The 22,034-nt window shown below is 41.1% G+C and overlaps 1 protein-coding gene and 1 non-coding gene across 3 annotated transcripts; both read right to left on the bottom strand.

Annotated features, from left to right (window-relative positions):
- Positions 1 to 5,135: 5,135 nt before the first annotated feature.
- On the bottom strand, positions 5,136 to 9,741 carry FUT4 (fucosyltransferase 4). Its single transcript, XM_030269548.4, has one exon. It carries the CDS (start codon positions 9,714 to 9,716, stop codon positions 8,499 to 8,501), a length of 1,218 nt encoding a protein of 405 aa, XP_030125408.3. The 5' UTR covers positions 9,717 to 9,741; the 3' UTR covers positions 5,136 to 8,498.
- An 8,310-nt stretch (positions 9,742 to 18,051) lies between these two features.
- Positions 18,052 to 21,978, bottom strand: LOC115494613 (uncharacterized). Of its 2 annotated transcripts, none has more exons than XR_012055164.1 (3): positions 21,650 to 21,978; positions 19,914 to 20,039; positions 18,052 to 18,186 (listed from the first exon to the last, which is right to left on the bottom strand). It is a non-coding gene; the product is annotated as an uncharacterized protein (transcript). The 2 variants fall into 2 exon arrangements; XR_012055163.1 differs by having other exon boundaries at positions 19,914 to 20,036.
- Between the last annotated feature and the right edge of the window lie 56 nt (positions 21,979 to 22,034).

Genomic DNA, 22,034 nt, shown 5'->3' with positions numbered 1-22,034 from the left:
CAGATTTGCAAAAGAAGTAGGGCATAGTGCACCAGTGCAGTAAGTGTACTGTACCAGCATGATTTAAAAGACAGATCCCAATCTAGACCAAGAGAGATGGGCATGACACAGAGAAAGTTATCTATTTTTAAAAGTCTTGCTCCAGCTGCTGGCTTCATAGCACACACTGTGGTCTAGACCAATAAGATGCAGAAATTTGCGCAAGAGCTGATGACACTTTATATACCACAAAACCACTTGTGAAATCCACAGGATACATGGATGTGGACAGAATATTACAAGCAGCATGTGGCTGAACAATATCCCAAGCAACCAGAAATTTTTGGCAGCCTGCACATACTCCAGTGGGGGGGAAAAAAAAGCAGACTACTTTCTCTTCAGCCAGTATAACAGTCTGCCTTTTTAAAGAAGCATTTGCAAAATAAATTAAGTCATTAATTACAAAAGACACAGAATCTGGCCTAGATATCAGACTTTCTAAAGTATCCGATGTCTCACAGAAGGTGTACTTAGAGATATTTGGACTACTTTGTGGGTTTGTCTTGTGGATTGAATATGTGGGGCCAAGATATGATCTCCTGCTGTCTCATGGCTTTTCTGTGCAGAGCCAGCATAGCCTGCAAGTAATACTGCCCAACTATTAAGACAATTGACAAGATGCAGGGGCAGAGGGAGACATGGGAGGAGCTGAACAGTATGATCAGTCTTTCTCTGGATCCCCCAGGTAGATGTGACCATGGGATCTGAGATGCCAGCACTCACACACAGAGCTCACTGTCCCCTCCAGGCCCTACACATCTGCCAGAGGAAAGCAGATGGCCCCAAGAGCAGGTTAAAACAGTCCAGATCCCCTTGCACTTCAGTAGGATCAAGCAGGTGAACAAGCCATGATACGAGATGAGGGAGTGCTCTGAGGCCATCAAGGATCAAATCTGAATTAGCAGAGAAGCAGCTGTTCAGAAAATCAGAAATGGAGATTTCTCCGTCCCCATTTCTGCCACTGTCATGGGGAACATTACGGGACAAATGGAGAGAATTTCTTCAGTTTGGCTTTTAGAGACAGGTATCTTCTAGAAGCTCTTACATTCTTTGGGTATAGATTTAGGTAAAGCAAGAAGATACATCACTCAGTTCTACATTTCACTTTCCTTCTCTGCCCAACCCCAGCCTGACTACCCAAAATCCCAAAAGGCCAGCGAAAGAGAAAACCACATACATACCTTTTGTTTCATGATGCTACTTTTCTGTTAAGTATTAAAACCCACCAGTCCAGGTTAACCTGCCCAAGCAGCTGAGCTGGCCAGCAGTCCATCGAAAGGGAAATGGAAGCAAGATGTGAAGGCTGATCCATAGCAGAAATGTGACAGGTAGACACATCAACCTCTAGAGCAAAAGGAAGAAATTGAGCATTTTAAACAGTAAAAATCCTATTCAGATGCCTAAATAGCATGTGTAGCTGTCCCACAACCAGCAGACACTGGTTAAAGAGTCCACAGCACAGCCAGCTAGAGAGGCTGGTTTTAAGTTTTAAGAGCTTGTCAAGTTCTAAGACCATTGTTTTTAAAAAAAGGTTGGCTTAAATCACTTCTGCCCTTGAGGCAATGTCTGAAAAAGATTTTTCCCACTGTATGTCACAAGTCATTAACCAGTGCAAGGAATGCAGCTTATGGCTCTGCCTCACACATTCACAAGAGAAGGAGTGAGATTCATCTTTCCTCTGAAACACTGGAAATGTACCTTAACTTGTTCCTCAGTGCCCTGTTGACGATACTCAGCTCAGCTGAAAGGATTGTGTATCTTGTTTCTATGCTCGGGGTAAAGTTATTCCCAGATGTGAAATCCAAGAGGAACCCTCCCTCAGCTCCTGTCCTGGTCAGGTCACTGGGGCTGCCAGTGAGGCTGTTGCAAACTTTTCAACTAACTCAATTATTTTACAGCCTTGGTGATGTCCTTGCTTTCTTCTTCTCTCTCTTCTGGCTGGAAAAAGCTTTTTACCCTGGAAAAAGCCTATGGGAGCTTTTAGGCTTGTTTCTGCAGCTTTTAGCCATGGGAATATGCTCAGACTATGTCAAAGTCTATGCTTGTGACCAAAAGAGTCTCCTTTTGTGTTCGGTTTTGAAGTGCCTTGCATTTCTCAAATGTTTTAGGCAATGGGGTTCAAAGCACTTCAGTAACTTTAAAAAATCCCACTACTTTGGTGACATTTCTTTATCTTCTCTATCTCCCACATGGAGCTCACTCATACTATGTGCAGTGATGCTGCTTTGGAGCTGCTCCAGAATGCCTCTCTCCTGGACTCTGAGCAGGAGACCAGATTTCATGTCCTCTGTATCAGCAGTCCCATGAAAAATTCTTTACTAAACTCAGCAACTCCCTGAACTCAGGGAGTTCTGCTCTAATTAACCTGACAAATTTTTTCATAGCACAGACTTACTGCCTCTGTTTATAGTCCACCTTACGATTCTTTTATTCTGAGATAATACATCAGTGGGACTATCTGGGGATACGTGATACAATAATCTTCACCACTAAATAGAAGACTCACATCATAAAGTCTCAGCCTTAAAAACAACTGAGATGTTTCAGACCAGGCTAGGGTCTCCAACAAGATGCTGCCCTACAACATGCTTCTGTTTGCTATTCAGTTTGTACTTGCACTTACCCCAGAACACTTCCAAAATACAACCAAAATTCCCAGCAACCATCCATGTATTAACTTATCTCCTCTAAGCTCTCCTTCTCTAAAGTAATAAGGTGTTAAAGAAGACATCCTCAGGTCTGTGCACATTTGAGGAGAAACATGTGGATGACAGAGAACAGAAACAATAAGGCAAGACAAACATACACTTGGGACTGGAAGGGGAATAAAAAAGTTCAGAGCTCTGCCTTAATTTCAGGAGGCCATTCCTATTCAGAAGTAGATGTAAGCATGAGTACCAGCATAACTCTGAACCTGTGTTTTCCGATTTCAATCTGGCTAGAGTCAGCAGTTCCAAGGACATTCTCTGTTTGTTCCCACTTAACAATTCAAAATGTCTACCCATGCTTTGCCACAATTGCATGTCTTTTTTTTTTTGTTTTTTTTTTTTTTTTTTTTTAATTTCAGTATCATTTTTCCATTTTGAATCCAACTTCGCCTTTAGGACAATTGCTTTGCCGTATTTCATGTAGTCATGTGATTACTTCAAATAAATTAATCATGTTTATACCACACAAAGTAATTTGGCAGCATTACAAATGCACCAAAATACATTCATAATCTGATAATCTATGCTTTCTATTTGCAATCATCTTTCTGCCTTCTGCTTAAAAGCAAGATGGCCAATTTCCACTCATAGGCATTCATGTGACCAGGATCTTGGAGCCATAGTAGGCCACAGCTTGGGCATTCCTAATGTTCTGTTTTCCTATTTTATAAGCTTCTCATAATCCAAAATATCAACAGCATCTTTTACATCAATAGCAAATTCAAGGATGCAAATGTAGAATTTTCTTCCGTAATGCATACAGCCAACCTTGGGTTGATTAACTTCAAAACATGTTTTGATAAATAGAGAAAAATTCCAAGTTCCAAATTTGGGACAATTTTTCATAGTTATTAAAATAATATTATTAAAATATTGAGTACTCCTGAAATAAAGTCCAGTTTTAAATCTGTTGCAAAAATTAAACCCATGCAATTATAAGGAACTAAAATCATTGAAGGAATTCAGAAATGTACTCCTTTAGAGAAAATTTTTCAATGAAAAGGGGGTCACATCTTCTTGATGCTTCCTGAACATCTTTAGCACCAGCAGTGAGAAAACCCTGCAGCTCCCAAAGCACTCCTGAAAAACAGGTTTGACTCTTTTATCTCAGATAATTTCAGGGCGAGACTCTCAGGAACAGCTGTTATTGTGTCAAAATTAAGCTTAAGTATTTAGCTCAAGCCCATAAAATAAAAAAATCTTCAGAATGCAAAGAAGACAGAAATTCTGGCCTGGGGTATTGTTTTTTAAATGACCACACAGAAGAAAACACATAATTCCGCAAATTGTTAAACTGAGTTGGTTACATAAACCAAGCTGGTTACAGGCAAGTTATTCAAATAATGACTTTTTTTTTACTGATTAAAAACACTCTGTTATACTTGGATCCTGAGTTACCTTTAGTTAAACACCATTTAAATCCACATTAAGGCACGGTGTTCTCATCAACATATTTTAGATTGAGTTGGCTCTGTGCACCCTACGAAGGGTTATTTACTCTCTTAAAACAAACACCATTTTATATGGCTGTTGGAGAGCTGTGTGAATTTAATCAGGCATAACTCACTCCCTCACCAAACAAGATTGAATAAATGGTACCTAATATTTGTCAGAAAAATATTTAACCAGTTTCCCAACTCAGTGTTCAATGCCATCTGGAAAATGAGCTAAAAAATGTTTCCCCCCTCAGGCAGGAGTAAGGAAGCAGTCAGTTTAAACTCTACTTAGAAAAGTTAAATGTGATAATGATACAACATCAATCACCTCAGGGGGAAATGCAAAGTCTGTAGCCCTTCCTGGCTGGGCAGGGATTTTCAGAAATGCTTTCTCAATACTGTGCACCAAGCTGTACAGAAGATGAATAAAAAATGGGGTAACCCATCACTTGGGCAGCAATCAGTGTTAACAGCTTAGGGAAAACAGATTTTGGCCTTGGTCTTTTGTCGCTCAGTTGAAAACAACCATGAACAACTGTGAAAAAAAAGTTGTAGCTAAAAAAGAAGATCAAGCACTACATGCTGAATACCAAAATAAACATAGTTTCATTTTGAAGTTTAAGGGGGGCAAAAAGAATCCAACCACATTCAAATTCTCTGTAAGTCAAGAGAAAGTTTGTTTTTTGATTTTGTTTGAAATTACATTTTTCCAACACCCGACTTCAATAAATGCACCTTTTCATATAGAAAATAACTCAGTACAGCCTGTCCTATGAAAATATTTTTCTCCTGGCAGAACCAGGTTTCATGCCTAACCTCAGATGGCCTGACTACTCTGAGAACAATCAGGCACTTTTATTTATTAAACAAACATGAAAAGACATTCATTCTCTTTAAAAAGCAGTTTTCTTCAGCCTTCATAACACAGACAACAGAATGAAAAATAGGGTCGTTTTGCATTACTTCCTTTCATTTTATTGAGTGTCAATCTATATAATTAATATAAAGTTTCTTCATTCTATGAAGGTCAAGACACCTTACAGTATAAAATTCCCTGAGATAAAATATGCAATTTGAGGGATCACATAATTCTCTATTCCATTTACATCATAACCAAAAGGTAATGGCAATTCTTCTTCTTATAAAACCCAGAAGATAACGACCTTCCTTTCTCTCCCTCCACCCCAATATTTTAAGGCATGGAATAAAAACTTTTTCAAAATGTATTAAAGGAAACTTTTCTACTAAAAATAGAAAATAGCTTTCCCCAGTTTTTACAACTGGATTGTATACATCATCTGCAATGCCTTGTGGAGTCTGGTACCCAATGTACAAACCAGTTCATTCAGGCAAACTTTACATTTATCACTGAACTAGAGCTCTACAAAATGCATTACAAAAGCCAGTCCTTTGCCTGAAACACTATTAGCTCATGGTGTGGATAACCAAAAATCAGAGATCTATAGAAATTCTGAAATGCTGACTTGTACATCTATAGGCCTGGGCTGAGTTTCCTCCCAAATGGAAAGCCACAAATTTGCAACATCCATGTAAGAATGATGAAATTAGAAAAAACTTCTCTTCTCCCAGTGCAAGTGCTCTACAATAATTATTACAAATCTGCAGTTTTCACTGTACAGTTCTCGAAAATCCTCAATGCACAATTTACAAATACTGTGCAACTCTGACACTTTACCCAAATGATGCTTTAATTGCTTTGTAGCACTTTTCTGAATTTTACAAAAATATTACCTCAAAGATTTCAACTCTTTTTTTAGAGAGGCTGAGAAGAAAATTAACATTTGTGATCTCTGGAAATTCCCATGCTCCTGCAGCCTAATCTTCTGCATGTGGCATTACTAATGATTACACAGAAGAACTGTGTGCCTGGAAATTTTCACAAAATGCTAAAAAAATTAGGAGGACTGAAAAAATGCACTGATTTCAGCAGACTGATTAAAAATAGTGTAATCTTAAATATTATTTCATTACTTTTAAGATTGGGTTTTTGTATATAGTCCTGCAAATTTTGACAAAAAATGAATAGAAAAAAATTACTATACATTCAAAGGAAAAGAGGGAACCTATCATCCTGACACTTGGGTATTACTCTTAATACTATACCTATATTGGAGTTTTAAAAATATCAAACCCAGTATTATGGGAGTAGTAACTACTGATTGAAAAACAGATGACCATGCCATTAAGAACACTCTTGTACTTTAAACAATCACTTTATACCTCTTAGAGTGAAAGTGCAGCATTAGGAATCATCCCTACTATATTCCACATTGCATAGATTGTTTTCACTCCCTTTGAGTAAATATTCTACAGCAGCTCTGGCACTGACAACAAAAAATTCATCAAGTACTTTCAGCCAACCCTCCTTGCACTAAAGCAGAAGGGAGTAATTGGAGAAGCCTGCAAAATCTGAACTGGTAAAACTGTGCAAATTGTTAATGAACTTCATTATTATTCCTTTTTTTTTCCAATAATCCTTGGCTCCATGAGTATCTCATCGTGGGGAGTATCTAAATAGAAGTAAATTACAGTAGACTGCCAGCTCATATATCTTAAAAGCACTCATCCAACATCCCATACTGCTTAAATCAAATTTAATCCTTTCCTAACCTAAATATGACTCACAAATGCCAGCAAGGTTGCCCATCTTTTATTTGCAACTGACTTTCTTCTTTTCCCACCTGTGGAAAGGTGGGAATGTTCTGTGCCCATGATTTTACTCTCAATGAAGTCTCTGAGTAACTCCATGGATTAAAAAGCAGCAGAATGAATACCTTAGTCATGTGGGCAAGTCTCTTGTAGGTTGCCATTTTTTTGCCACCAAACTTCATAGCTGCAAAAGACAGGAAGGCTGAGCTTGGCAAGGATGTGTAATTGTAACTGAAGTTTCTTTCTGGCTTTGGTCAAGCAAGATTACATGTAACCAAAAAGTAACCACATATCCACTTCTAGGATGGCTGCAGCCAAATGTTGGAGTCTAAAAGGGAATAACTACTGTAAATGTTCCTGACAGGCACTGAGCAAAGGGAGTTCTACCTTAAGAATCTATTTATTGATTAAAAAACTGAGCCACAAAAAGAACTCAAAACCAAAGGAAGAGAAAATAGTAAATTCTTCCTTTTATATATTTTTTCCTCACACAATCTGCATTTTACCAACAATGTAGATCTAATTCTCTAGAGTAATTTTCTTTCTGAATGGAAGTGATTTGTGGGTTTTTTAGTAATTACTATTTTTAAAAACAACAAAAAACCAAAAAGACTAGTCTGCCCCCCAGCAGAATTTTTAAAAATACATGCCAAAAATCAAAAGAGTTGCTACACAACAGCACTGTCTACTTATACTTGAGAAAAAAGTTAGCCTTTCTGTATATATATTCAATACAGTAATAAAACCCCTGCCATTCTGAGCCTTTCCCTGCATTTTCCTGTATGGCAATAACTTTGCAGAGAAAAACATGCAGATACCTGTAAACATTTTCTAATTCCTGAATAAAGGGAGGGTGGAAGTGTTCCAGCTTTCTTCCCTATAATCTCTGTTTTCCTGTATGTAAAGTTCTACTCTACTGTCCTACAGGATAAGCATGCCTATGGTTTCAGCAGGTAGTAGGAGAAATACTTTACATCATCTGAGCTGTTTGTCCACTCAGATTCAGTCCCCTCCATATGCTTTTTCCTAAATGGAATAATTATTTGGTTCAAAGCATTATTAGCAGGCTGCTGCAATTTCAAGCCTTGCTAAAAGGTGCTACTGTATAAGATTCTTACAATCAACACTCGCGGCTCAGAATTTATCTGCAAATACCTTTCATACGCATAAAAAACAGTTTAAAACATTCATTTTTGTCTTAGTATTACAGAAAACCAGCACTGATCATGTATCTTCTGTGAGCAGAGGAAAGTTTCACAGTCCAGGAAGTTGTCATAGCCGACAAAATTGGTTTCAGCTGTACAGCTGAGGAATTTGGCATCAGGTATTTATGTTGAGCTGTGCAGAACTTTAAAAGTTCTGTAACTGCACAACTTTTGGAAACTTAACTTTGCTCTTTAGGAATCATCTGGCATAATGTCTTTTTGTACCTTCATAATTTTCTATTTAATAAAAATCTTTAATAAAAATCTTTCTTTTGTAGGCTGTTCACAGCTTGATTTGAAACCTGTATGCTTCTCCAACGATGCCAGTCTCCTGTGACTAATGCCGACCACCTGGGCTAATGATCTCTGCGAGACCCATCCTTCCCGACACCTTGACACTTGGCCCAGGCTGTCCAGGCAAGCCTCGCTCGCCAGGAACATCAGCTTTCAAACCAGCTGGCCAGATTTTGAACAGTCTTGATTTGACTCCCAGCTGTCCTAACAGCCTCGCAGACTTTGCAGAAATGCTCATCCCAGAACGAGGTGACGTGGACTTCGTACTTCTTCCTCCAGGCAAAATACCGCCTGTAGTTGGGTTTGTTTTTATCGAGGAATTTCAGGTAGGTGGCGAGCAGCCGGGGGCTGGGGAAGTCGTCAACGTGGATGAAAGAATCGGGGGGAATGAAGCGCTCGTAGTTGGCCCTGCGAGGTCCCAGGACGACGGGCACGGCGCTGGCGGAGAACGCGTTTCTCCAGAGCTTCTCGGTGATGTAGTCGGTGTGCTGGGAGTTCTCGAAGGCCAGGTAGAACTTGTAGGCTGAGACGGTCTCCACGAGGCCGCCCTCGGCCAGCGCCAGCCCCCGCGCCCCGTACACGTCGATAGGCAGGTGCTCCTTCAGCTGGCGGTAGTAGCGCACCCGGGCGTGCTCCTCGTTCCAGTTGCTGATGACCCAGGCCACCAGCCGCGTCTTGCGGGGCAGGACGAAGGGCCGGGGCGCGGGCGGGACGTAGAGGTACCCGTAGGGAACGAACACGTCGGAGTCGCGGCGGTAGGACATGGTCCAGTTGAAGAGCCCGGCGAGCCCCCGCAGGCCGGGCGAGTGCGACGGCGACTCGAAGTTCATCCACACCCAGCGCTGGCGCGGGGGCCGCGGCGGGGACCCGCGGGGCAGCCCCCCGGCGCCGTGCCGCGCCAGGTCGCGGTGGTGGAACAGCACGGCCTGCGCCTCGCCGAACCGGCTGCGGTCGGCGCTGAGGCGGCAGCCGCTGACGTTGTAGCGCCGCCGGCAATCGGGCAAGCGCCGCGGGCGGCCGAAGGGCTCCCACCACAGCAGCACGGTCACCGCCTCGCCGTCCGCCCGGGCCGGCTCGGGCAGAGCCGAGTACAGGGCGAGCGCGGCGGCGGCGGCGCCCAGCAGCCCGGCCGCCAGCGCCCACCGCCGCCCGCGCAGCCGCCGCCGCCAGCGCCGCCAGCAGCGCCGCGGGGCCCCATCCATCCCCGCCGCCCGCTGCCGCCGCTCTGCCCCTCGCAGGGCACCGGCCGCGCCGGGGCCGGGCAGCGCATCCTGGGGCTGGGGCTGCTGCCGCCGCCGCCGCTCTGCCCCCACCCACAGCCCCGGCGGTGGGGAGGTGCCGCTGCCACCGCCCCTCCCGGCCATGCCGGCCCGTCCGCCGCCCGCCGCCTCCCGGCCCGGGGGCCGCCCCTGGGTGCCGCCTTGCCCCGCCCGCCGCGGCCGCTCCGCCTCCGGGGAGCGCGGTGCTCGGGCGCCCGGCCGGGTGTTGCGGCCCCGCTGCCTGCCCCGTGCGGCAGCAGCGCCGCGGTAGCCGGGGAGCTGCGGCCCCGGGCCGCTCGGTTGCTCATGCCCGACTCGGGGCTGCAGAGGGAATTTGTGTCTCCGCACTCAGGAGGAATCCCGGTGAGAGCCCAGGCCCCAGCGCGCACGGGAAGGGTTGTAGGGACGCTCACAAGGAGTCTCACGGAGCCCGCACCCTGGCACCTCTGGGGGATTGACCCCGGCTCGGTGCCGGGTGTTAATCATAGCCGCTTTGTCTCCGCCTTCATCAGCAAGGCAGAGGAGAGAAAATACAACGAAAGGCTCTCTGGTCGACCTAAGGACAGGGAGAGATCTCTCAGCAGTTACAGTCACCGGTAAAACAAAACCGATTTGGGGAAATTAACTTAATTTTTTTTTGTCAATCAAATCAGACTAGGGTAATTGGAAATTAAACCAAAACTGAAAGACACCTTCTCCCCACCCTTCCCTTCTTCCTGGGCTCAACACTGCTCGCAATTTCTCTGCATCCTCCCCAAGAGCGGCGCAAGAAGATGGGGAATGGGGGCTGCGGTCAGTTAATTACATGGTGTCTCTGCTGCTCCCTCCTCCTCAGGGGAAGGACTCCTCACACCATTCCCCTGCTCCAATGTGGGTCATCCCACGGGAGACAGTCCTTTGAACTTCTCCAAAGCGAGTCCTTCTCATGGCATGCGGCTCTTCATGAACTGCTCCAGTCTGGGTCCCTTCCACAGGGTGCAGTCCTTCAGGAACAGGCTGATTTAGCGTGGCTCCCCGGTGGGGTCACAAGTCCTACCAGCAAATCTGCCCCAGCATGGGCTTCCTTTCTCCATGGGGTCACAGATCCTGCCAGGAACCTTGCTCAGCAACGGACAGTCCTATGGGCATCCACCTGCTCTGGCATGAGGTCCTCCATCCAGGAATGTCCTGCCTCACCATGGACCATGGGCTGCAGGGGAATCTCTGCTCCAGCCCCTGCAGCATCTCCACCCCTTTTTCTGCACTGACTTTGGTGTCTGTTCTCGCATATTTTCATTCCTCTCTTCTCTGGATGCGATTGCTTCTGTGCAGTAACTTTTTTCCGTCTTAAATGCATTATCCCAAAGGTGCTATTGCTATCACGGATGTAGTCAGCCATGCCCAGCAGTGGGTCTGTCTTGGAGCTGGCTGGTATTGGCTCCACTAGGCATGGGGGGGAGTTTCTAGCACCTTCTCGGAGAAGCCACCCCTGTCACCCCGTCACTAGCAGAACCTTGCCACACAAATCCCATACATGAGAATGTGTAGGAGCGCAGGGCAGAGGGCCACAGGGGCGGGAGAGCCCTGCCCATTCACATCACGAAGGCAGGCAGTCTCCAGTCTCCCCTGCCCTATTGCCCATGAGAAAGTAGAACTGCTCTGCTGCTTCCCAGTGCATTCTCATTTATTTCTTCCAATCCACATCTTTAACAGCCAGAGGTTTTAAACTCTGGCAAAAGGGTTTTCCCACACCAGCTGAGCTATGACTTACATGCTGTGTCCTGTGGCCTCACAGGGAAGTCCTTTGAAAGATGCAGGTGATTTTTTTAAAAACAGATATAATTTAGAGAGTGAGGCTGAGAGCAAGTTTGGATAAATCACTTATATATGAAAGAAAAAAAATTAAAAAAAAGAAGTGATAGCTGCCAGAATAGCTTTGAATTCTTGTCAAATTCAATCCATTTCAAGCACCTCTAGGAGGAGTAGCAATTTGGAAAAACTAAAAGAAAATCAATTTTAAAAGAGGATTCTTTTTGCTCCTTTACAACCTTCTTAGAATCATACATGTTTGCTTGAAAATCTCACAGTTATTTAAAAACTACAAAACCTCATAGTTACCAGAAAATTACATTTTCCAGTTCTGCATCACAGAGTTGCTGTGGAAAAGTACGTCACATAGGCTCAAAACTTTTTTCCTAAGCAATTTGCTTCAGTGGACTGTGAGACTGTTGACTCACACAGTTCAAACAGTGTTTGTACAGAACTGAAGAAGTTTCCAACTCTGACATAGCACATGCTCACGTCCAACAGCTGTTGATCCAAGGTCTTCTCATATATATCTAGTGAAGACAGCAAAGTTACACCAAGCATAAATTCTCACTGACTTTTTGGATTTCAGCACAGATTTTACATACCACACATGTCAAGGCCCTGTGACTTGACTCTATGTTAGTAAGAAAAGTGATTCAGGTCTGTCCACTCAAAAAAATAAAACAGTTTTGTGTGAGGGTGGTGTTAGGTTAGAAACTAAGTCATGTACACCCATAAACCTATTGTACGTAGTCATTCCATAATGTATACATAGTACTTCCATAGTCCATGCTGCAAGCACTCATAAAATATATGACATTCCAACAGCTGTGGTTGGAGCTGGTATCTGGCTGCCTGCTTCAACACACAGAGCTGGCTGGAAGGGATTTCCAGGGAACACCAATTCACCCTAGTGGATGAGGTGAATCATTGCCGGCACTAGCAATAAATAAACTGTCTTGATAAATAACTGGTTTTAGTCACAAAATGGGAATATGGGAAAGTTACTTTGCTACAGTAGAAAACTGCAAAAAAATACCGAAATACAATGCTAAGGAAGAGTAGAATCCTGTGAAGCCTTAAGCTGTATGGAGATTCCATCCAGAGCCCACCTGATACAACAAACACTGCATGAAATGAACACAATCCCTAGTCTGCATTAATCAAGGATTCCAAATGGTTCAAACCCACAACTGTTAGTTATTTTGTTTATTCAAATATTTTGCGGATAATATGAGAATTCAGGGACTTGTGAAAGTGAGTGGGAGAGCTCAATTGACTTCTATGGAATTCTCATTCACTCAATAAATTTGATCATATCAACTGCAATGACAGTTCTTATTTTTCTTCAGAAGCTTTCAGCATTGATACATGACTTTGAAGGAATTTGATCTAGTCATGTTTTCATTTCCATTGCTGCTAAGCATTTGCTGCTAAGCATTCCAAATTCAAAGCCTGACTAGTTACATTGATGATGCAAGGCCTGATCCTGCCTATAGTGAGTTAACAAAAATGTTGACATTAATTCAGCATTTATGAAATATTTCAGGACAATGTAACATAGAAATCTTTATAAGCCAAATAGTGCTAAATTTGAAAGACAAAAAAACAAAAAAAAAATTCCCTTGTGAGGATTCATAGCAAAGGTTGCCTAGTTACTTTTGATTTTTTGCAGTCTCACAGTGAAACTTTAGTGTGACTTTTATCTGCACTTCAGTGGCATCCATATTAAGACAATTGTTATATTAAGACAAATCTGTTGAATTATTTAGTATGAAATCAAACCATGACTTTCTGTATTCCTCAACACAACATCAGCTAAAGATCTACATATCTCTGCATCTTTAAAAAAGCTATTACTGAAATCCACAGTAAGTTATGGTTGTATATACAAAACAGACATTCAGAACTATAATAATATTTGTTTTATTATGGCAAATAATAATTTAATAATTTCAAGATGAGAGGACAGTAGCCTAAATCGTTTCTGTGAGTAATATTGTCACTTTAAATTAATTTTCCTGTTACACCTGCTGCTGTGGAAGCTAAATATATGTTTACAAGTTGTATGTAGTCCACTAGTTCAAAAATCTTTATAGAATTTATATCTAGAGCAAGATGAAATGTATATTTGAGATATATTTTAGAATTTTACAAATCACAGATCCAACTGTTTTGTTGCTGCCGTCTTCAAACCCTCACAGTATGGGAAATAGCAGAAATACATTTTAATTGGATATTCATCATAGTCACTGCTGAAAGTAATGATAGTTGTGCCTTCATCTACAAGTCTAGCAGACTCCTTGGTGTAGTAAATTGAACAGCCAGATGGGATGTGTTGCTGTAGTGTGAGGGATACAGGGAGTGACTTCACTGTCAGGACCAAGGTTGGAAGTCAGGTGTCCTCAGATCTGTGTGTAGGTCAAATGTTTCTCTCCCCTTTTTAATCTCTCATTTCTTGTCCGGAGAAATAAACACCAGCCAGGCAGTAACCCATGTCAATTTCAGTTTGATTCATTTCTGCCATAAAACACAGAACATCCGTGGCACAATCACATCAGCTACTTTGTGCTGGCAGGGTTTTGTCAAGCAGTTTTGTTCACTCTGACTTGGAAAAACTCCATGGACATCACTGAGAAGTACAGCATGATGAAGGTTGAGTAGTGTTGCCAGATGCCTGAAGACCTCCCACAGGGAACACATCTGGTTTTGTCTGCTTTGGAGATAAGTCAGTGCAGGAGATAGCCCCATGGACTGAGGACCACCCAGACTTCTCGGCACTATATATGCAGCTTGGGAGTGCTTTAACTGCTCCGAGGAAATCACAGCAAGTTCTCATGTTGCTGATAGTTAGGAATTTAAAATGATACGTTGTGTGTAAGTAATAAAGCTGTTGCAAAATAAAAATATTTTGCTTATTTAAAGGTTGAATATTTGCCATCACTAACAGCAGAAAATATTTTTGTCTGGGACTTCCCAGCTGGCTTCCTCCTCTACTCTGACTCACTCTGTTTTGTCATACTTCAGAAATATTTAAGCCTAGAAAAGTCTTTGAAGCTATTTGTCAACTGTTTTACAAAGGCAATTTAAAAGGTACTGTAAGACATGGTTACGTCTTCAGCCACAGCTATCAACCCAGACATTCTGTCAGGTGGGGAAACTTTGTGGAGTTTTTCATCATAAGCAAATGTGATCAGCTTCAAAGAGTAGGAGGATGCTGTCTGGTACGAAAATGACACTAAGAATGATGTTGAAGTCTCTTCTTCATAAATAGTCTCCACGGTTTCAATGCAAGTTTTTCCAAGAACCTAAATTCTCTATGAAAAGGCATGGTAAAAGTTTTGTCTGTATAAATGATACACTTTGTATTTCAGCATGAAGTTTAAATGCCTGTATTGTGATTACCTAGTGTTTCATATGTAGTATTATGATCTTTCTGCTTGGAAGTTTAAAATTTAGAAATACAATGAGAGGATTCAGTTGAAAGTTGATGCCTGAACAGTTTCTAGACAGATAAACTCATGTTTCTGCATATGCACCAAAGGCAATGTTAAAATATTCTGCCTGGCTACAGTTTCACTTGTGACTGTGAACAATGCTGGAATAAAACCATATGAAGTTGATATTTCCAGGTCAAGGCACAGGCATGAACAAATGTGCTGTGCGCACTGTGAATGAAAGATCCTCTCCAGGACACTCCTCAGTCTTCCATTGAAGCATACAGCTTTGCTGTTCACCAGTGTAGACCAGAGCAGAAATCAGAGCAGAAAATTTTCCTAGCAGTCCCGCACAATCCTCAGACACTTTGACACATATGTAGGTACCAGCAAGCCAGAATTTGGCTCTGTGGGTATTTGTAAGCAGTTATCAATAATTTCAATCTTCCTTGGGTTTGTTTGAGCACTGGACATCATCTTATGCAGCCACAGTGGCAAGAGACAGTGATGTGCAACCAGCACTGATTTCACCCAGTGAACATCTCCCATTACAGAGAGCAAGGACTTGTGACAAAACTTCTCTTTGGACATCTTTGAACATCAGGGGTTGGGGTCATATCTCAGTCCAGGAGACAAAACTAGCCCTAATTTGAAGTAAATCTTCTAAACCACACATAATCCAGTTATGGGGCTCTCAGTACCAACTGACCCTCTCCTTTTGTGCTTCATTACTTAATAATGTATATGTAGTCTTGGAAAAATATAAGTGTTTAATCACTGGTACTAATACAGGCAATGGTGTAATGATTTAAGCAATGATAACAATTTCTTTCAAAACAGTAGCATTGAGTTTGGCAATGAAATAATAAAAGAGAAAAGGAGAGCTGAACAGTTAGACAGTAAAAAGTCACTATGATAAAATGTGAGAACAGTTAATTTAAATTACCCACCACCCTATTTAATGAAATATTATAAAGATATTATAAATACAGCAGTAATAACATTATTGTTATGCAATATTTTATTTAAACAAATTGCTTTGTTTTATTCAAATAACAGAGGACACACATAAAAAGGTCACAAACACAAATATATCAGACTAGGTAAGGATTACCTAGGCCTCATAATTGAGGTAATATATTCAGTACAAAAGATCTAACAGGGATTTCTCTATTGTAAAAGGTCACACAAAAAAGAAATGTGGGAGAAAATGAGCACCAAATGCTGCACCAAAACTGAGCTAGTGCAGGAATCCAGGATAGAGCCAGAAAGTATTCTCATTTGGAAAATTTTAAAACAAGATTATGAAACAGAATGGGAAAGCATGGAGAGGAGAGCAGGATAAAAATGAAACAAAACAGAAGCAAGATGAAACAAGCCTAATCAAAGTCTCTGTCTGAAAATCCAGTGCATTTCAAACATTATGTGATTCATAATCAGATTTTCATCTAAAAAGTGAGAATGGTATTTTCAAAAGGAGCTACTCCTCTAGCACCTCAGGTACAATATTCAGTACAATAACCTTTTTCATTTAGAAGTCAAACAGAAACACTGAAAAGATTGGCTTGAAGCCTGCTAAGGTGCTGTTTTGGTTTTCTCTTTTCCCCTTCTCACTGATACAAAAATAAAATCAAACTCGTAATGTCAGAGCAGAGATCCAGAAAATGATCTACAGATAATTGTAGAAAAAACCCAAAGGAAATCAAAGTCCAGTTTCACAAAGTTATCACTAAGACTTCCTTTTAAAAAATATTCAGTGTGTTATAGATACTTCCTAAGGAATTGAGAGCCTGAGAAACAAATCCCATCTCCACCTCTTAGGCAAGGTTTTGGTACCAGGGGGCTGACTACAGGGGTGACTTCTGTGAGAAGTTTTAGAAGCTTCCCCTGTGTCCAACAGAGCTAATACCAGCTGGCTCCAAGACAGACCCACTGCTAACCAAGGCTGAGCATCAATTAGCAATGGTGGTAGTGCCTCTGGGATAACAAATTAAAGAAGGAAAAAGTTATTGCACAGAAGTAATTGCAGCCAGAGAAGAGAGGAGTAAGAATGTGTGAGAAGAACAGCCCTGTAGACCCCAAGGTCAGAGAAGAAGGAGGGGCAGGAGGTGCTCCAGGAGACAGAGCAGCCTATGGGGAAGACCATGGTGAGTCAGCTGTGCCCCTGTAGCACACAGAGATCCATGGTGAAACAGCCTCTGGAGGACTCGATATATTTTCTGGTTTTATACAGTACAAAGGATCTAGATTTCTTTTTTAAGTGGCATGATAATGCAAAGCAAACTAATATTAATTAATACAAAGCAAACTAATATTAATTTGGTGTTACCTCACTGTAATAATGGTTTAAAAGTGAGAGTGGTAAGTTATTTCAGGTTCCATGCTGTCTCTCTGGTTCTTTGATACTATAACTCTTACATGGAGAGAGGCTTATTTATGTTAAACTTTCATTAAATCAGGCTAGATACTGAATCACAAAGTCTTGCCTTCTTGTTTTTGTAGAGATGGACAGAAATTACACACCGAGCAATGTATCAAAGACTTTTTTTATTGCTGCCTGTTCTCCCTTTTTACACAGTTTTACAGACTTCATGTGTGATTCCAATTGGTTAGTAGCTTTCTTGTCAATTACTCTATTGGTGAGTAAAAGGTATTTTTCTTGTCTATCGAATCTCTCTATTCTTAAATTGTTTACATGCTTTCTTCAATTATTCTCATGGCATAGATTTAATGTTTATGCGGGTGCTAGTTATTTTTCACCCAGGAATAGATTGTTATGTTAACAAACTGTTCACACCAGGATTGTTTTCACATGGGAACTTGCAAAGTGCTAGCTTTGCGTAGAAGAAATGACAGGTTAGCCACTGATCTAACAGAGCAGGCCTGATTTCATGAGGCCTTTCTTTTACAATTTTTCTACATTACTGCAACACCTTTGAAATGCTCAGATTAATGGATGAACTCAGCCTAAAGCATTATGAGGCATTTCATCAATTACATTAAAACCATCTGCTGGAACTTAGAGTCACTTTGCAAAAGAGAAAACTATGAAAATGTTGATTTTCACAGTGGCACATTTTCCAGCAAGAAGATCTTTTAATCTTTGGATTGTGATATTTTCATCACTGGTGGAAATATGGTTCAGATTTGACAACTTACAACATCAGATTAAAAAGTAGTATGAGGATGTGAATGAAACAACAAAAAGGAAATAGTTCCATATTCAATTAGAACTTTATTCAAAATCCTATAAGTAAACATCTACATTTCCAAAGGTAGCTAGTACTGCTGATGTTTGATTTGACACATCAAAGCAGGCTCAGGTCTTCACAGCCTTGACATTCAGCAATCTGTAAAAAAGAAAACATCTGCTCTAAGGATAGATGAGACACCACATAGTGAGCCCTCCAAACCACTGGTTGCTTTTAGGGAAAAGCAATAAAAGGAAGAAGCAAAATGCATTTACTTAAGTAAATTCAGCAATACGAATACATTTTTTTCTTTTTCTCTCTTCTGTTTATATCTCCTCCATATTTTCCCTTCATTTTTTATAGATTCTATTTCTGTGTTCCTGAACTGTATTCTCCTCTTTTCTGTTTCCTTCAGGAATTTCTAACCTTCTGTATGTCTCCTCTTTCATTCCCCTTATCAGTGCTCCTTCCTTTTCCTTCACTGGTTCCTCTCTTCTGGCACTAAATACAGAGGGCTCATCTTCTCTCATTGTCTCCTCCCTTTTGTCCATTTCTGTAGCCTGTACCCCCTCCATCTCCCCACTAGTCTCTCCTTTCTTCCCCAGATCCTTACACAGAAAAGATTGCATGAATGGAGATGGTTTGGTGAACACAGGAGCTGAAGCTAGAGTGCTCCCAGTTTCTCTCCCATTACGTATCTTTTCTACCACTTTTTCTCTCAAGATGCCTGCCTGCCTGCCCACTGCAAAACGGGCAGCATAGGTAGTGAGGAGGGCACCACTTGTTTCCAGCAGCAGTCCCTGGGAATGAAGGTACATCCAAATTCCCAAAGGAAAATCAACAGATTTTCAGCACCTACATCATTCTGAATGAACTGCTTTGTTTTAAAGCTCTTCCTTCTTCACGGTTCTGAGCAGGAAATGAAGAAGATAATGATATTTGAAAACTCTGCTTGCCTTCACTAGAAGCCTGAGGTACATGAGTTTTAAAATTATGCCAACATCTCAAAACTCTGAGTCATTCTGTAGTTGTCAGGTCTGTTCCTACAAGTAAGTATCTCTAAAGTAAAGACAGTGTGGCAGAAGGCTGTCCTGGTGAAACACTTCTTATACCAGTAATAGCTTAATGGCTATTATAGCTTAATAGCACTTCATATACCAGTAATGGAGTAATAGCTCTTGTAACTAAGATACCACTATCTCCTGATCTCGCAAGATCAAGAGAGGAAGAAAGAGGTGCTAGTCATTTTTAAACCATTATCTCCCAAGAATGTGGGAATGAGCTTCATGTAATGGCAAAATATGCTGAGTTCATATATTCTGCAAGCTCATGGTATTAAAAATATTCCTCTTAAAAAGCAAACAAGCTCTGTTTCCTTAGGGTTTAAAGAGAGTAAGGTTAGGAGAGAATGTGGGCACACACTAAGCTAAAATCTATAAAGAACAGGTCTGCTCCACAAAAGCTACACTCTACAGACTGTAGAGAGAAACACATTTCCCAGAGCAACCACTGACCACTGCAGGTAAATACTAAAATGCCTGAAAGAATACCTAGATCAAGTTCTTTTCAGGTGTTCTGGAATTTCTTAGGGTTGGATGCTAAGAACAGTAAGGTTCATAATGAACATGAAAACAACACTCACCATCTATCAGTAGGAACCAAGTGATTATTCCACAAAACAGATGAGGAACCTTTACAAAAGGTTTCAGAATATGAAATAAGGTGACTCAACACAGCAGTCCTGAACAGATTTCTTCTGCAAAGATTTCAAAGTCTATTGCCTACTTACTAAAGGAAGAGATGGGTTAGCTCTGCAGAAAGATGCCCAGCAACTTCAAAATGAGGTGCTAAAGTGGAATACAGTCATAGTTATTATTGACTCTTACTTTTCATTCTTGCATGTCTTGAGTAGAATTGAGGCTGTAAAAGTAAGTCACTGCTGTTCTGTGACACTGGTTTCGGGCTTCTAATGGAGAAATTGTTCTTCACTTTCCAAACTTCTTCCAGAGCTGCTGTTAAGAATTTGTCAAAATAATAGCTTTATAACTGATCACTTCAGCTTGTTCTAGAATTAATATAAAACTACACAATAATAGTCTTCCATAGTTAATGAAAACAGATTGACATCTTCAGAGAGAAATTCAGATTGCTAAAGGTGCATAATGCTCTCTACTGTTTATAGAAGCTCTTAGGACTACTGAGGCACTCAACTGAAGCAGGATATAGTTTGTCTATAATAAATAAGAAGCAGCAGTAATACCACTGATGCAGGCAGCATCCTTCTTTGGCCATACTGGAATACCAAATGCCCTCATAAAAATAGAGAAAATAACACCCACCCCCAAAAAAACCCAACCCAAACCAAAACTAACCAAACAAACAAAAAACCAAAGCCATCACCATAGAACAAAATTAAAAGCTAATTTATTTTGAGGAAAGGTTACAATTTACTAGCCATCTAATTTATTTTAAACAATATACTTTAGTAGTCTAAACTGTGTAAATCACAACCATCTAACCTCACAGTTGTTGCCTACCAGAACCCAGGCCACTTAGTAAACATCTCTAATTGTCCAAACAGCTGAAAAAGGAATTCAGTACTTGAGGAATAATCTGTACACCAGCATCTATATTTTTCATATTTATCATTGTTATGCTATGCCTATAACATTATGCTGTACATACCATTTCTGTACTGAGCTTGCTATAGATCCATATTACACAGTCCTGTAACAAATATTTGTGTAGTGTTTTTCTATTATCTTTGTACTCTAAGCCTTTGTAACATACATTTCTTTAGGACACTCCTCAAAAGTCATGAGAACATATAAGGTAATATCGATTTATTCAACCAGACTGAAATATTCCAGACAATTTTGATCCATTGGCAGATGAATGCAGAAAAAATAGTTGTGTTCAGCTCTTAGTAAAATTAGACATATGACCAGATTGAGCACACCAGTGTTAACATCTGCAACTCAGATCTGTGTTCAGGACTCCTTTTCAGTCAACAGGAAAAGAACAGGAAAAGAACACTTTCAGAGCATGATACATGCAATGACAGGTGTCTAGGACAAGTCAAAACAATGTCCAAAGTGCCTTTCTTCCTCTGCTTGCTACACACAGAAGCTACCTAGGTCAGTCATTTGCAGGTGTGTGCTGTAATTCCCTACAGAGCCTAATCACAGTAATAAGAATTACAGGCTGAAATGGTATTTACATCTGCTGGGTACTGATTACATCACCTAATTTAGGTACATTTTTGTCTGTGAATGCAACTGTTTTAAATTCATTTTGAGTGAGTTTAGAAATGGGCCTCAATCCTATATTCTAATAACTACAGCATTTCTTTCAAATAAAAAGTTAACAAAACCTCCCTACTGCTTGGCAATTGTTTCTGGTTTATTAAACTGATATATCATACAGTATTATCTGTGTTCTCTCTGGTCTCATAATTTCTGACCAAAAACAAAAAGAGAAAAAAAGTAATAAAGACTATATGGAATTCTGCTGTTTCTAAATGTTCTGCACAATATTACATAAATGTTCTGTAATTTTGCCACAGTTCCTCAAAACAATTTGTCCTGACAAACACTTGCTGTTTGTTGATAAGGAGGATTACCTGCAGCTCGATGATTAACGTTGCATTCTTCTTTCTGTAAATGAAAGTGCTCCTCCAGTATTTCTTTAACTCTCCTAGGTGGCTCAACATATACACATTTCTGCCCTGTTAGTAAAATATATTACAAAACAACCAGTTATTATAAATCCCCTGAATGACGATGTACTTTGCTGAATGCAATTGTCAAGCTAGGCTACTCTACATCCGTCTTCAATACACATAATAATTTACAAACATATGACAGTGTTCAGCCAGGCCCTTCTCCCCAGGATAGGAAGATCGTAGAGGATAGGGCCGTGGTGGCTCCACCCAGACGGAGAGCGCTGGTAGCCAAAGCCACCCCAGGGCCACCCCAGGGCCACCGGGGAGCCGGCCACCGTGCCTC

Source organism: Taeniopygia guttata, chromosome 1 (genome assembly GCF_048771995.1).
Source record: "Taeniopygia guttata chromosome 1, bTaeGut7.mat, whole genome shotgun sequence".
NCBI classification, from domain to species: Eukaryota; Metazoa; Chordata; class Aves; order Passeriformes; family Estrildidae; genus Taeniopygia; species Taeniopygia guttata.
The sequence above is the reverse complement of the archived record's forward strand: the minus strand, read 5'-3'. Positions and strand labels throughout refer to the sequence as shown.

Excerpts from the sequence above, each read along its gene's own strand:
- FUT4 (XM_030269548.4), bottom strand. The coding sequence starts at position 9,716 with ATGGCCGGGAGGGGCGGTGGCAGCGGCACCTCCCCACCGCCGGGGCTG.